Consider the following 11,218-nt stretch of genomic DNA (forward strand, 5'->3'; position numbering starts at 1 on the left):
ATTAGGTGTGCCAGGGCAGCGTAATAGGTTCGCTGCTTTTTACGATTTACATAAACGATCTGGTTGATGGTATTGACAGCGGCATTAGACTGTTTGCCAACGATGCTGAAGTCAACAGGAATGCAGTATCAGACGAAAGTTGTGAACAGGTCAATGAGGATTTGCAGAAAATAAATGCGTGGCGTAATGATTTACAGTTATCTCTCAATATTAGTAAGTGTAACCTACTGCGTGTAACAAAACGAAAAGCCCCATTAATGTAAGAGTACAAAATAAATGCCCGGTCTTTGGAAGCGGTAACATCCGTCTGGTATCTAAGTGTGACTATTCCAAATGATGTCAAATGGAACGATCAGATTACAAAAGTAACGGGTAAGGCGAACTCTAGATTGCGGTTTATTGGTAGAAACCTAAAGCGATACAGTCCTTCAACAAAGGAAATTGCTTACAATACGTTAGTTCGTCTGTATGGGACCCTTACCAGTTGGGTCTGATTCAAGAGATTGAGAAGGTTCAAAGAAGAGCGGCAAGATTCGTGACTGGTACATTTAGCCATCACGAGAGCGTTACAAATCTCATAGAAAGTTTGAAGTGGGACACACTTGCAGATAGACGACTTGCTAAACGGAAGGGGCTACTCACTAAATTCCAAAATCCGATCTTCACCGTGGCTGTAGAGCATATATTATTACCACCAGCTTTCAAATCGCGCAATGTTCACCATTCAAAGATAAGGGATATTACAGCTCGTACTGAGGCGTCTAGACAGTAGTTTCCGCTCGCGCGATCCGCGAGTGGAACAGAGGAAGGAAATATGACTTTGGCGCGAATAGTGCCCTCCGCCACACACCGCTTGATGGCTAGCGGAGTATACATGTAGATGTACAGGGTGGCGCAGGGGAACGGGAAATTTTGAACGTAACAGTTGGCAGCACTGTAGCGCCGGCAGATGTTCGAAACTTCGTACAATTGATGTGAACGCATTGCCATTTAGTAAACATGGAGAATTGGACTGGTGCGGAACGTGCAGTAGCTGTGAGAGCGTGATAGTGCGACTGCCGCGCAGAGAACATTTCGACAGCATTACCAGCTTGGACGTCATGGACGTGTCCCATCTGCGCATGCGATTACAACGTGGGTGCGTAATTTTGAAGAAACAGGATCTGCCTTGGAAAAGAAACCTCCATGTGGCATTCCAACGGGACGTACCCCAGAGAACATTGCAGCTGCTAGAGCTGCAATCGAGAGAAGTCCTCGCCGCTCCGTTCGACAGCATGCATCTTCGCTAGGGATTAAGCGACGAAGCTTACAAAGAATACTGCACGAATTAGACTTCCATCCCTATAAGTTGCAGATTGTGCAACACTAACATGAACGAGACCCAGCGTCACGTACGGAGTTTAGTAGCCAGATATTGGCTAAAATCAACGAGGACGCGAATTTCCTTGGTAACTTATGAATATCAGACGAAGTCCATTTCCAGCTGAACGGATTCGTGAACAAACAGAATTTTCGTTATTGGGCACAGGACAATCCTTGTGAGTTTCACCGGCGACCACTACATAGCGCCAAGGTCACAATATGGTGTGCTGTATCATGCCATGGTGCTATCGGCCCTTATTTTTTTGAACGTGAAGATGGTAGTGCAGTGACAGTAACATCCGCTCGATATGTTGAAATGCTTCAAACATTCTTTACACCGAGACTGTACGAGCTTAATCTTAACGTCGAAAACATGTGGTTTCAGCAGGACGGAGCCACGTCACACACTGCTCGACAATCGATGGCAGCAGTTCGTCAATTGTTTGGAAGACGCATTATTTCACGTAACGGTGACATTGCATGGCCTGCGAGATCCCCTGATCTTAGTGTGTGCGACTTCTTCCTGTGGGGATATCTTAAAGGTAAAGTGTACCGTACACATCCTGCAACAATCCGTGAACTGATGGAGAACAATGAAAACGAAATCACTGGCATTCCCCAAGATTTGCTACATCGCGCATTCCAGAGTTTTCATAACAGGCTGTTAGAGTGCGAACGCCGAATGGGAGCACATCTTTCCGATGTCATCTTTAAAACGTAAAGAGACACTTTTGGACATTTTGATTGTAAAGACATACTGAAAAATGGCATACTGAATACATTCACTTTCGTTAATAAATTACTAGTTTTATGAATTTATTCATGGAAATGACGCTATTTCGACATTTCCCGTTTCCCTGCGCCACCCTGTAGATACTAAAAACTGGACGTGGTGGCAATACGTTACAATACATTGCACACATCATATTCGGATAGAAACACGACGCGATACTTAAATTATCGTGTAAATAGGGTTTATACCATAATCACATATTTTGCGGGTTTTCTAACGCGCCCGTGTTTTTAAGACACATAAATTCACTGTGCAGTCACATTAATGTGGCCAACTCTCAAAAGCCTGACTAATCACCTTCTGCAGAGCGTACCGCTGTACGACGTGCAGGGAAAGTGTCACTGAGGATCTGGATGGTACCAACAGCCGTGTCGACTCCAGCTGCGCTAGGTTTGTCGACAGAGGATCCACGGCGAAAACAGCCCGATAGAGGTGGTGCCAAGGATTCTAAGTTGTGTTTAAATCTGGGGAGTTTCGTGGCCAGGGGAGTACGGTAAACTCGTCCTGAGCCTCTTCGAGCCACACACACACACACGCGCGCGCGCGCTATGAGCTGTGTGAAACATTGCATTGCCATGCAGCCCGATAGAGGTAGTGCCAAAGATTCTCAGTTGTGTTTAAATCTGGGGAGTTTCGTGGCCAGGGGAGTACAGTAAACTCGTCCTGAGGCTCTTCGAACCACACACACACACATACACACATGCACTATGAGCTGTGTGAAACATTGCATTGGCATGCAGCCCGATAGAGGTCGTCCCAAAGATTCTCAGTTGTGTTTAAATCTGGGGAGTTCCGTAGCCAGAGGAGTACGATAAACTCGTCCTGAGGCTCTTCGAGCCACACACACACACACACACACACACACAGAAGAGCCACACACACACACACACACACACACACACACACACACACAAGCGCTATGAGTTGTGTGAAACATTGCATTGTCCTGAAATTTCCTGGCAGATTAAAACTGTGTGCCTGACCGAGACTCGAACTCGGGACCTATGCCTTTCGCAGGCAAGTGCTCTACCATCTGAGCTACCGAAGCACGACTCACAGCTTTACTTCTGCCAGTATCTCGTCTCCTACCTTCCAAACTTTACAGAAGCTCTCGGTCGTTCACACAGTTTTAATCTGCCAGGAAATTTCATATCAGCGCACACTCCGCTGCAGAGTGAAAATCTCATTCTATTGCATTGTCCTGCTGGTAGATGCCATTGTGACGGTGAAAAGCAAACTCCGTGTAGTGGTTGACGTGAACTCCAAAGGGTATGTTAGTACGTGTGTTGATCCAATGTGCCTTGAAGAATGAAGAGCTCACACTGTATACACCTACGGCCGTCAGTGCGATGGGGCATAAAACGCGAGTCACCGGAAGAGGCCACCTGTTGTCACTCAGCGGACGTCCAGTTGCGACATTTGCGAGTAAATTGCAGCCAGCGTCGCCGGTAACCAGCAGTCAGCATGGGTGCATGAACCAAACGCCTGGTGCAGGGGTCCATACACGGAAACGTTCTCTGAACAGCTCTAAGGCGCTGCAGTCATGGACTGTGCGGCTGGTCCCGGCGGAGGTTCGAGTCCTCCCTCTGGCATGGGTGTGTGTGTTTGTCCTTAGGATAATTTAGGTTAAGTAGTGTGTAAGCTTAGGGACTGATGACCTTAGCAGTTAAATCCCATAAGATTTCACACACATTTGAACATTTTTTTTTTTTGAACAGTCGTTGGGGAGACACTGTTGTTAGCCCCCTGCTTCATTTGCAGTGTCACTCACTCAACAGCTACACGTCTGTTCGTCCGTACACTACCGCAGCTGTCATTCACCCCTGCCATGTGTGACTCATGGCGGACCACAGTTGCCTCGGCACCGGTTTTGGACAGCACCGTTTTGCCATGGACAGTATGCTTTAACTACGGCTCCACACAAACAATTTACAAACATAGCCCTTTAGGAAATACTTCTGCCAGCCCGAAGGTCAATGATCATGCCTTGTTGGACGTCAGATAAAGTGTTATATGGAAGTGTAACGTGTCAATTAGCAGTGCTCGCAGGATGAGAATAGAAGCTCTTGAAATATGATGCTACAGAAGAATCCTAAAGATCATATGCGCTTATCGGTGGACTATTGTAGAGATACGACAAGGAGCAATTCAGATCAAATGGCTCTGAGCACTATGGGACTTCTGAGGTCATCAGTCCCCTAGAACTTAGAACTACTTAAACCTAACTAAACTAAGGACATCACACACATCCATGCCCGAGGCAGGATTCGAACCTGCGACCCCAGCGGTCGCGCGGTTCCAGACTGAAGCGCCCAGAACCGCTCGGCCACTTCGGCCGGCGGCATGGAGTACTATGGTTCTACTTGACCAAAAGATGGGATCGATTGATAATACACATACTGAGGCATCGAGCAGAAGTCAGTTCGATAATGTTCGGAAGTAATTGGGGGCGACAATTCAAAATTATGCAGGAAGATCGAGAGATGAATGCAGTGAGCAAGTTCAAACGGATGTAGGTTGCACTAGTTATTCGGAGATGAAGAGGGTTTCACAGGGTAGAGAGAGCTGCATCAAACCAGTCATCCGACTGAAGACAACAACAACAATTTGTTTTCAGTGTTAAAGTGTAAATAAAGTTTAGGGGTACAGTAATTGTCAGTGAGCTGCACCGCACCTTTTTCCTTCGCAGGCGGATCCCCCGCCCCCGGCGCCGCCCCCGGAAGCGCCGCCGGTGGCCAAGGTGGAGACGGCGGTGCGCCTCCGCGGCCCCCAGGACGCAGTGACCACCGTGGTGGAGCAGCACCCCGCCACCCCCGTCGCGACGCTGGCGCCGCCCCCGACGACGCCGGCGCCGCCACCAGCGACTGCCGCCTCCACCGCGGGCGGCGTCTCTCGCACAGACACCGTCCGCACGCTGCACTCCGACAACGAAAGCGTCGACGGTGAGCACGACCCGCCCTTTACTTCCTAAGCAAAGCATGCGGTGGACTAAATCTCGCGCCTTTTGCTATCCCTGAGGATGAGAGGTAGAGAAAGAATATGATCATATTGGGAGGGGAATACATTACGTAAAGGGAGACGAAAATGTAATAGTCATGGGAGACTGAAATGCAGTTGTATTGGAAGGAGTAGAAGAAAATGTTACAGGAGAATATGGACTCGGGACAAGGAATGAGAGAGGACAAGGACTAATTGAGTTCTGTGACAAGTTTCAGCTAGCAATAGTTAATACTCTGTTCAAGAATCACGAGAGGAGGAGGTATATTTGCAGAAGGATAGGTGATACAGAAAGATGTCAGTTACATTACGCCATGGTCAGACAGAAATTCCGAAATGAGATACTGAATTGTAAAGCTTACCCAGAAGCACACATTGACTCAGATCACAATGAGTAGGCTGAAGTCAGGAAGAATCAATACGCAAAGAAGTGGGATACGGAAGTACTAAGGAATGACGAGATACGTTTGAAGTTCTCTAACGCTATAGATACAGCAATAAGGAATAGTGCAGTAGGCAGTACAGTTGAAGAGGAATGGACATCTCTAAAAAGGGCCATCACAGAAGTTGGGAAGGAAAACATAGGTACAAAGAAGGTAGCTGCGAAGAAACCATGGGTAACAGAAGAAATACTTCAGTTGATTGATGAAAGGAGAAAGTACAAACATGTTCCGGGAAAATCAGGAATACAGAAATACAAGTCGCTGAGGAATGAAATAAATAGGAAGTGCAGGGAAGCTAAGACGAAATGGCTGCAGGAAAAATGTGAAGACATCGAAAAAGATACGATTGTCGGAAGGACAGACTCAGCATACCAGTAAATCAAAATAATCTTCCGTGACATTAAAACAAGGGTGGTAACATTAAGAGTGCAACGGGAATTCCACTGCCAAATGCATAGGAGATAGCGGATAGGTGGAAAGAATACATTGAAAGCCTCTATGAGGGGGAAGATTTGCATGATGTGATAGAAGAGGACACAGGAGTCGATTTAGAAGAGATAGGAGATCCACTATTACAATCATAATTTAAAAGAGCTTTGGAGGACATGATCAAATAAGGCAGAAGAGATACATAACATCCATCAGAATTTCTAAAATCATTGGTGGAAGTGGCAACAAAACGACTATTCACGTTGGTGTGTAGAATATATGAGTCTGGCGATATACCATCTGACTTTCAGAAAAATATCATCCACACAATCCCTAAAAATGCAAGAGATAACAAGTACGAGAATTTTCGCACAATTGGATTAACAGTCATGCATCCAAGTTGCTGACAAGAATATTGTACAGTAGAATGGAAAAGAAAATCGAGGATACGCTAGATGATGATCAATTTGGCTTCAGAAAAGCTAAAGGCACCAGGGAGACAATTCTGACGTTGCGGTTGTCAATGGTAGCAAAACTAAAGAAAAATCAAGACACTTTCATAGGATTTGTCGACCTGGAAAAAGCGTTCGACAATACAAAATGGTCTAAGACGTTCGAAATTCTGAGAAAAAAGGGGTAAGCTATAGGGATAGACGGGTCATATACAATATGTACAACAACCAAGAGGGAATAATAAGAATGGACAATCAAGAACGAAGTGCTCGTATTAAGAAGGGTGTAAGACAAGGCTGTAGTCTTTCCCCCCTACTGTTCAATCTGTACATCGAAGAAGCAATGATGGAAGTAAAACAAAGGTCCAGGAGTGGAATTAAAATTCAAGGTGAAAGGTTATCAATGATGCGATTCGCTGATGACATTGCTATCCTGAGTGAAAGTGAAAAAGAATTGCATGATCTGCTGAATGGAATGAACAATCTAATGAGTACAGAATATGGATTGAGGGTAAATCTAAGAAGGACAAAAGTAATGAGAAGTATCAGAAATGAGAACAGCAAGAAACTCAACATTAGGATTGATGGTCACGAAGTAGATGAGGTTAAAGAATTCAGCTATCTACGCAGTAAACTAACCAATGATGGACGGAGCAAGGACTTCAAAAGCAGACTAGCAATGGTAAAAAGGGCATTCCTGGCTAAGAGAAGTCTACTAGTATCAAACATAGGCCTTAATTTGTGGAAGAAGTTTCTGAGGACGTACGTCTGGGGTACAGTATTGTATGGTAGTGAAACATGGACTGTGGGAAAACAGGAACAGAAGAGAATCGAAGCACTTGATATGTGGTACTACAGACGAATGTTGAAAATTAGGTGGGCTGATAACGTAAGGAATGATGAGGTTTTGCACAGAATCGGAGAGGATAGGAATATGTGGAAAACATAAGGAGAAGAGACAGGATGATAGGACATTTGTTCAGACATGATGGAATAACTTTCATGTTACTAGAGGGAGCAGTATAGGGTAAAAACTGTAGAGGAAGACAGAGATTTGAATGCATCCAGCAAATAATTGACGACGTAGATTGGAAGTACTACTCTGAGATGAAGAGGTTGGCACAGGGGAGGAATTCGTGGCGGGCCGCAACAAACCAATCAGAAGACTGATGACCTAAACAAAAAAGGGATGAGTAGGAGCCTAAATACGCTACATATACGGAATGGAATTTCGTCCCTAAAAATATTTCACGGTTTTAAAAACTGAAATATACAGATCTCATACTTAACAATTTATTTAGCTGTTTGTGAACCATCCTTCGGCCTCTGGAAATCCTGAGGCAACTTTAGTATTAAAGAGATAGTCCATACAACATAACCGAGATTTTATTGCTGTTCAGAGATTCTTTTTCGAAAGCATCTTTCAGACTCGACATAATCTAGAGACGGGTGCAATTTCAGCCTGGTCACACAGACGTGCATCTCAAGAACTCTGCCGGTATCTCAGATATTACGCACGCAATATGACAACAATGACAATTAAGAAATATTCACAAGCTGCGACATTGTCGAGAACGAAACAGTGACCCGTATATACAATAAGTTTCCTTTAATTTACGTCTATGGTCACAAACTTTTTGTTAACAGATGACCGGTTTCGGTCTATAATGACCATCCTCAGATCTGTTTTATAAAAACAAAGTCCTAATGTACTGGATCCATAGTGGCATCGTCAAATGTTAAATGCTGGTGCTGATTCTGCATTTAACATCTGACAATGCCACTATGGATGCAGTACATTAGGACTTTGTTTTTATAAAACAGATCTGATGACGGTCATTATAGACCGAAACCGGTCATCTGTTAACAAAAAGTTTGTGACCATAGACGTAAATTAAAGGAAACTTATAAAAAAATATTGTCGGGAGGCGAAAATTAATTTTATTGTTGGAGACAACTTTACTACCCATTCCTCCAATATTAAAGATACGTAGCATGCAGCCAAACTAACGACTAAACTTAAAACGGTTGCTACGACCGCGCAAAGACAGTCGTTAAGTGACATGAAAATGCATACAGTGACTAATGAATATAAAAATGAAACAACATGAAGCAGATGGTGCAGAATTACCGCGAAGGGCAGGTTGGCAATTACCATGGATTCACTTAAAGCACTCCGCCTGTTTAGCTGAGTGGTAACGTGCTTGCCTCCCATGCACCAGGCCCGGGTTCGATTCCCGGCCGGGTTGGAGATTTTCTCCGCTCGGGGACTGGGTGTTGTGTTGTCCTCATCATGGGCCGCAAGTCGCCCAATGTGGCGCCGTCTGAAATAAGACTTCCGTTTCGCGTCCGAATCCCATAGGGACCTGCCTGCCAACAATGCCATATGATCATTTCATTTCATGATTTTACAGCTACATTCAGTGGTACCCGTATATAGGGTGAGTCTAAAAGGGCTTCACAGCTTAAGAATGGTACAAAAATTTACTGGGATAACTTAACGAATCGCAAAGAACCTCACGTTTCACATAAAAGTGTCAAGAATCATTTTCGTTTGAAGTGATGTGACAAACATCCGACGGGTAATCATTTCTTCCCACACACGGGCGTACCTTGTCTCAGCAAAGTTCTTGTGCCAAGAGTAAATTGTAGACCTGCTTGTAGGTTCTTTAGCGTATTCGGTGCGAAATTTAGGATGAATAGCTGTTGCACAGTTCGTTTCATGAAACCAGAACACGCAACTAGCACTCTCCACACCAAGAAAAGTAGCCATTTTAATTGTGCAGTGCACTGGCGCATCTAAGGGCGGAACTGGCCGCTGTTCCACTGCTTGAATTAAACTCGTGGTTCTTTGCTACAAAATGACACATCTACCGATTCTGTAAGTTATCTCAATAAATTTCTATTTCATTCCAAAATTGAAAGGTCCTTTTTACTCACCCTATACATGGATATGGCCTCCGGAGTGTATTGCGAATAGTAAATTAGTAATACGTTAAGTGTTTTTTGAATAGAGTTAGTAGTAAATAACTGATAAGTTATAACGTCTCACCTTATGTGGCAATTTTACTGCATGAAAAGCGAAATGTAATAAGAGATGAACCTGAAGAACAGAGGACTTGATGGAACTACAAAAGAACTCATAAAAGAAATTCTGACAGACACAAAAGCAAGGGTGAGATTCAGAGGAGCACGGTCAGAAGAATTTGAGATCAAGACTGGTGTTAAACAGGGAGATGGATTGTCACCATTGTTGTTCAGTATAGCACTGGACGAAGTGATCAGGCAGTGGAGAGCAATAAACGAGGAAATGGGAATACCATAGACCCATGTGGGGGACAAAAAGGACAACAGGGCTCAAGTGGACTGCCTAGCCATTGCAGACGACACAGCAATAGTAAGTGAGAAATAAGGTACCCAGAAAGGTGGGACAGAGGATCGCTTATAACAACAGAAAGACATTAAATACCACTGGATATGTACTTAGGATGAGTATGGACAGAATGACGCAGAGAGTGTAGGAAACAACAGGGAGGACAAGGGGAAAGACAGGAACCAAGTGGGTTGTTGAACTTCGGAAGGACTGGTTTGAATTGGGGATCAAGGTCGAAGGAAAGGAAAGTTGCAGGAACAAATATACAATGACCAATATGCCAGAGATCAATGACAGAGAAGAATACAGAAAAAGATTAGACTGTCACCAGTGGAGCCGACAGGAGAAACGGACACTGAAGATCTCGGAAGAACAGCGGGAGAGACGAAGAGACAGAATGAAGAGGTTCTGGGAGAAGGAGAATGCAGTCCATGAAGGGGCTACCCGTGGTCCTACAGAGGTCGTAACGCAAGAAGAAGAAGAAGAAGAAGATGATGATGATGATGATGATGATGATGAACCTGTTTCCTTCCAACATTTTGTGGTGGGTGTCAGCTAGGAAAAGTCTCGTAAAGGTTTGAAATTAACTGTAAAGTTATTTCCGAGTCGCTAACCGCCATCTTTCTCAAATACTGCTATTAGGACGTCGTGACCTAAGCTTCTATTTGACCACCACTCACACCCCTTTGAGATGTAGATGGTTCATATTTCCACAGTTCTTCTTCACAGACATTAAAGTTGTACGTGTATCGAGTTTGGTTGAAATCTGGCAATTTTATATAATATGTGTGGATTTGTGACCGATCCTCTGACTGTTCGCAGTTGGCAGCAGTGTGGGCGGCACGACGGTGATCGCCCGGGAGAGCGGGGGTGGCGGAGGCGGCGGCAGCACTGCGGGCAGCTTCATTCTCGGGGGCGGCTCGCGTCGCGACTTCGTGCGCAGCATCGGCAAGCGCTTCAAGGGCGGCGGCAGCAAGCGGCGCTCCAGCAAGAAGGAGTCGTCGGGCCGTCAGAAGTCCAAGTCGGAGAACCGCGCGCGGAAGGCGTTCCGCACCATCTCCTTCATCCTTGGGGCGTTCGTCGCCTGCTGGACGCCGTACCACATCCTGGCGCTCGTCGAGGGTTTCTGCGCGCAGCCGCCCTGCACCAACGAGCACCTCTTCATGTTCTCCTACTTCCTCTGCTACGCCAACAGCCCCATGAACCCCTTCTGCTACGCGCTGGCCAACCAGCAGTTCAAGAAGACCTTCACCCGCATCCTGCGCGGAGATCTCCACATGACGTGAGGGGACCACGACTGTTTCTCGACCGTCTCTGGTCCGTGTGGCGCACTCCAGTGCCCACTGCTCGACTGGGTCACCAGCCTCTA

The 11,218-nt window shown here is 45.4% G+C and overlaps 1 protein-coding gene across 1 annotated transcript in view; it reads left to right on the plus strand.

Annotated features, from left to right (window-relative positions):
* The window catches only part of LOC124552324, a 143,072-nt gene extending 131,937 nt beyond the window's left edge, over nucleotides 1-11,135 (plus strand). The window contains exons 12-13 of the mRNA XM_047126596.1: nucleotides 4,845-4,982; nucleotides 10,672-11,135. Of these exons, the coding sequence (XP_046982552.1) occupies nucleotides 4,845-4,982; nucleotides 10,672-11,135 (602 nt within the window). The remainder of the gene's footprint in view (nucleotides 1-4,844; nucleotides 4,983-10,671) is intronic.
* The last annotated feature ends 83 nt before the right edge of the window (nucleotides 11,136-11,218 follow it).

This window comes from Schistocerca americana, chromosome 10 (genome assembly GCF_021461395.2).
Source record: "Schistocerca americana isolate TAMUIC-IGC-003095 chromosome 10, iqSchAmer2.1, whole genome shotgun sequence".
Lineage (NCBI taxonomy): Eukaryota > Metazoa > Arthropoda > Insecta > Orthoptera > Acrididae > Schistocerca > Schistocerca americana.